Source organism: Acipenser ruthenus, chromosome 17 (genome assembly GCF_902713425.1).
Source record: "Acipenser ruthenus chromosome 17, fAciRut3.2 maternal haplotype, whole genome shotgun sequence".
In the NCBI taxonomy this organism is placed as follows: domain Eukaryota; kingdom Metazoa; phylum Chordata; class Actinopteri; order Acipenseriformes; family Acipenseridae; genus Acipenser; species Acipenser ruthenus.
This window is the reverse complement of record NC_081205.1, coordinates 1,495,395-1,499,439: the sequence shown is the minus strand read 5'-3', so window position 1 is coordinate 1,499,439 and position 4,045 is coordinate 1,495,395. Positions and strand designations below refer to the sequence as shown.

The window sequence follows — 4,045 nt, the reverse complement described above, 5'->3', positions numbered from 1 at the left end:
CACACATATTGTTTAAAGTGACCCGCGTTAGGTGTTTAATAACTTCAACGTGCATAGAAACGGCAACAAATGTGTAAAAGTAGGGGACCGGGGACAGAGAAACATTTTTTTTTTTACCTTTCCCTCCATTACACACAGACGATTTTGAGATAGTTTGACCAGACTTTGATTCAAACGTCACTGAGTCACAATTGTGACGTATACATTTAGTTTCTTTCGATGCAAGCGTCATGTGCAAAATATAGTTGAGCTAATGTTGTATGCGGTCAACTGTAACACGTGTTACAACTAGCCCCGACCCAGGGAGCCATTACTAAACCTCATGTTCCAGCAACAAACGACAAACCTAAGAGCATTCAATTGCGTCTACAGAGATCAGGGATGAGAATTCTAAAAAGCATAAACTAGGTAACACAAGTATATATCACAAAAGAAAATTGGGGAACAAATGTACTCTCCTGGGTCAAAAATCGAATTTTGAAGATAAAATCTCAGGGCTTTGGCACAGACAGCTCCCCTTCTACATGCAGAGACCTGAACTGAGCATGTGCACGTGAGTGATGGCACTGTAGCTAGCTTCTGATTGGCGAAATCCAAGATGTTACAATCGTCCTGTGTCACAACTGTCCCCAGTCCCCCCTCTATATCATAAAAGGATGGAATTCGAGTGATACAAAAATAATTAAGATTTCCTTCATTTTTCCTTTCATTCAGACAGCCAAACAGCAGACAGACAGTCAGGCACTCTGTTACTTATAGTAGCCTACCTGTAAGAAATAAAAACCATTATTTTTACATGGGCAATATTTCTGAGAATTGCTAGGAAAAGCAAGCATATATATAATATATATGATGACGCGTAATTGCCAGTAGAGGGCGTGCCAAATCAAGCAGATCTCCTTATAGCTGGAGCTTGAACACCCAAATGCGACCCCCCCCCCCAGAGAGAAGGAGGTGTCGGGGATCTTTGGCAACTAGCCCACATCCAGAATGGGTTTATGGATTACATCACAGGCTGTGCGGATAAATCGGAGGAGCCAGATACTTCGCAGTTTGGCTTCCTGCAAAAGAAAAAGAGAAAACATGCTGATACTACTCAGGACTGTGGACTTTAAATTGAGCAGTACTCGAGATCTGAAGCTGGTCCTGCGAGGAATAGTGCAAGCCACAGAGCAAGAGACGAGAGCAGCCCGGGCTTGTGTGCTGTGACAAACTCAGCTCGACCGCAGTGATTTTACACACGTCTTCTGCATACTCTTTTAAAATAAGTACCAGTGGAGCGCAAACGAAGACACCCGCTCCTTGGACCATGCTGTCACGCAAGTGATCGCTTCTCCCTTCCTGGACTTACTAACTACCAAGTCACTGGTTACTGTGTGTGCTACCTGAAGCTTCAGAACATTTAAAGGGGTCTGTAGCCTGGACTGGGAACAGCTCGTGGAGCCAACTTGTGCGTTTGAAATTGAGTTGCAAAAAAAAAAAAAATGATTTTATGTTTTGAAGGTTTTTTTTTATATAGACTGGATGACTGCTTCTGTGTTGTAAGCAATTAAATAAAAAAAAAATAAAAAAACAACATTTTTTAACATTATTAATTTGTATTCGTATTATTATAGATATACATAATATATTTATTATTTACAACGATAACGAAATGGATCATTCCCCGTGTTTTGTGGCAATGTGTGTTCTGGTTTTATTGCTGGGTCTTCAGATTAAAGTTGGGATTTGCCAGCATTACTACCACCTCCGACCCGTTCCAAGTGACAATCTACCCCTTGTGGAGCTTATTGAGCACCCGGACCCTGTGTTTGACCCTAAAGAACGCGATATCAATGAGACCGAGCTGAGAAGTCTACTGGGCAGTAACTTTGACCCGCACTACATGTCAGTTTCCCCTGAGGATCGTTACGCAGCAAACGACGAGCTCTCGGATCAGGACCCGCTCCTCAGGCAAAAGCCCACGGGGGCGATGCCCAGGGACATCAAGACTATGGAATTTTTTGACATGCTGCATGGCAAGAAGCAGAAACCGAGCAAAAAACTCAAAAGAAAGCTGCAGCTGTGGCTGTGGTCCTACACGCTGTGCCCGGTTGTTTATTCCTGGAACGATCTTGGGAACAGATTCTGGCCCCGCTATGTGAAAGCGGGTAGCTGCTACAGTAAAAGATCTTGTTCAGTTCCCGAAGGGATGGTTTGCAAACCTGCCAAGACTGCCCATTTTACGATCTTGAGATGGAGGTGCTTACAGCGAAAAGGAGCACAGAAGTGCAACTGGATACCAGTTCAGTATCCAGTTATATCCGAATGCAAATGCTCCTGCTCGAACTGAAATGAACGTGTTAATAGCTACATGGGTATTTTTATATGCACTGCCAAGTGTAGAAGGAATGTATATTTTATGTATATGTGGTGCCATTGAAATAATATACCTGTAAAAAGGTCAGTATTATGCATAAGATAACCAGCGTCTACTGTATTTGGGGGGAAAATGTCCTGGTTGTAATGTATCGTTATATTTATATTGAGAGCACTTCGCATTGCGAAGCATTTAAAAAAACAAGGACTTTAAAGCTGTTTTCCATTCTACGGAAAGTGTGGTTTTATGGACATCAGTCGAATATATATATATATATTACAATGGAATTCAGCAGCTGCAATATAGCTGCAAATATATTGGGAACATTTGAATGATTAATCTTGTAAATTAAGAGTAACTGCTATTTATTCTTTATATTCCTGTAGTAAAACGCCAGTAAATAATTAAAGTAAACCACTAAAACTACAATGCCAAGAGTTATTTTTCTTGATATAAGAAATTTATTTTTACTTGCTTTTTTTCTTTTTTGATTATACTTGTGCGTGTGCGTGTGCGTGTGCGTGTGCGCGCCGCGCTTATTTCTGCAGAGCAAGCATGCTCTTTTGATATCCTTGTCATTCCTTTTACAATGCGACACGTGTCTTTCACACACACTAGAGTGGACGGACACCGCTGAAACATGACCCCTTTTCACCGCCTCTCAAATACATTTTAGCGCTGATCCTACTTGATCCCATCACGCACGGAATCCCACTTTTTTCAAGAGTGTTAGACCATAATACCTCATAAGAGCTCGTCTATCCAGTTACCATGACACATTGTAAAGTTGAATGTGCAGATAATATAGGCTGCAGTCTGGATAGCTGTGTACAAGGCAGAGCTTGTGTTGTAACATTACAAGTTGCGTTGTGTGTGGGTTCCGCGACTGTCTGTCTACAGAGTGTATTTGATTAAAGGTTTTTGGTGACTGGGTCTTGCTTGTAAGTGTTTGGAATTGGACAGCCAGTGCTGTGTAGATTGAGATCGGTAATGCTATATGGTTCATCACAAGTGTGAATGCATATCACAGATCTCTCATTGGATTGCCTATGGGGTAAAACTATCAAATACAGGAGCAATACATCAATGCTATATGAGTATTAGTTTTGCCAAGTGGTGCCAGCACTTGTTTCTTAAAAAGAAAAACGACCTGTCATTAGAAGAGTGTTTGTTTAGGACATTTTTCGCCACAATCATGTTATGGGTATCCAAGGTTTGGGGGCTAAGTATAGCCTACTTGTGTGCCAGGTTTTCTCTTGGGCCAACCCCCAGATAGTATGCGATTAGGGGTTATACTGTGGGTTGTGTAGATCGTCCCGTGTGGGTGTAAAACGAGCTGCCTTAAACTGATGTGCGGTTTACGTGCTGGAAATAGAATTGAACTGCAGGTTCTACGAGTTCCAATTCCAAAAGAAACGTGTTTATTCCTACTGGAGTCTTGGGGACGACCTATTTCAATTGACATTGCAGCATACAAGATCTATTAGTTCAGTTATATAGTTACAGCTCGTTACTGGGTTATTGTTGTCAGATTATATTTAAAAAAAAAGACCTTCGTCAAATTTTTTCTTTTTCTTTATTTTTTCATGCACACTCAGACACGGTGCTGGTAATTAACTTTGTGTAAAAGCAACAGCGGCATTATTTCTCTTAAAGAAAAGCGCCCTGCCCCCAGACAACCTGAAG

General features: G+C 41.4%; 1 protein-coding gene across 1 annotated transcript; it reads left to right on the top strand.

The window, feature by feature from the left end:
• The first annotated feature begins 973 nt into the window (after nt 1-973).
• Nucleotides 974-2,828, top strand: LOC117423738 (noggin-like). The gene has a single exon (XM_034039864.3). It carries the CDS (start codon nt 1,655-1,657, stop codon nt 2,330-2,332), a length of 678 nt encoding a protein of 225 aa, XP_033895755.1. The 5' UTR covers nt 974-1,654; the 3' UTR covers nt 2,333-2,828.
• The last annotated feature ends 1,217 nt before the right edge of the window (nt 2,829-4,045 follow it).

What these genes read in the sequence shown, in the direction of transcription:
- LOC117423738 (XM_034039864.3), top strand. Translation starts at nt 1,655, where the DNA reads ATGGATCATTCCCCGTGTTTTGTGGCAATGTGTGTTCTGGTTTTATTG.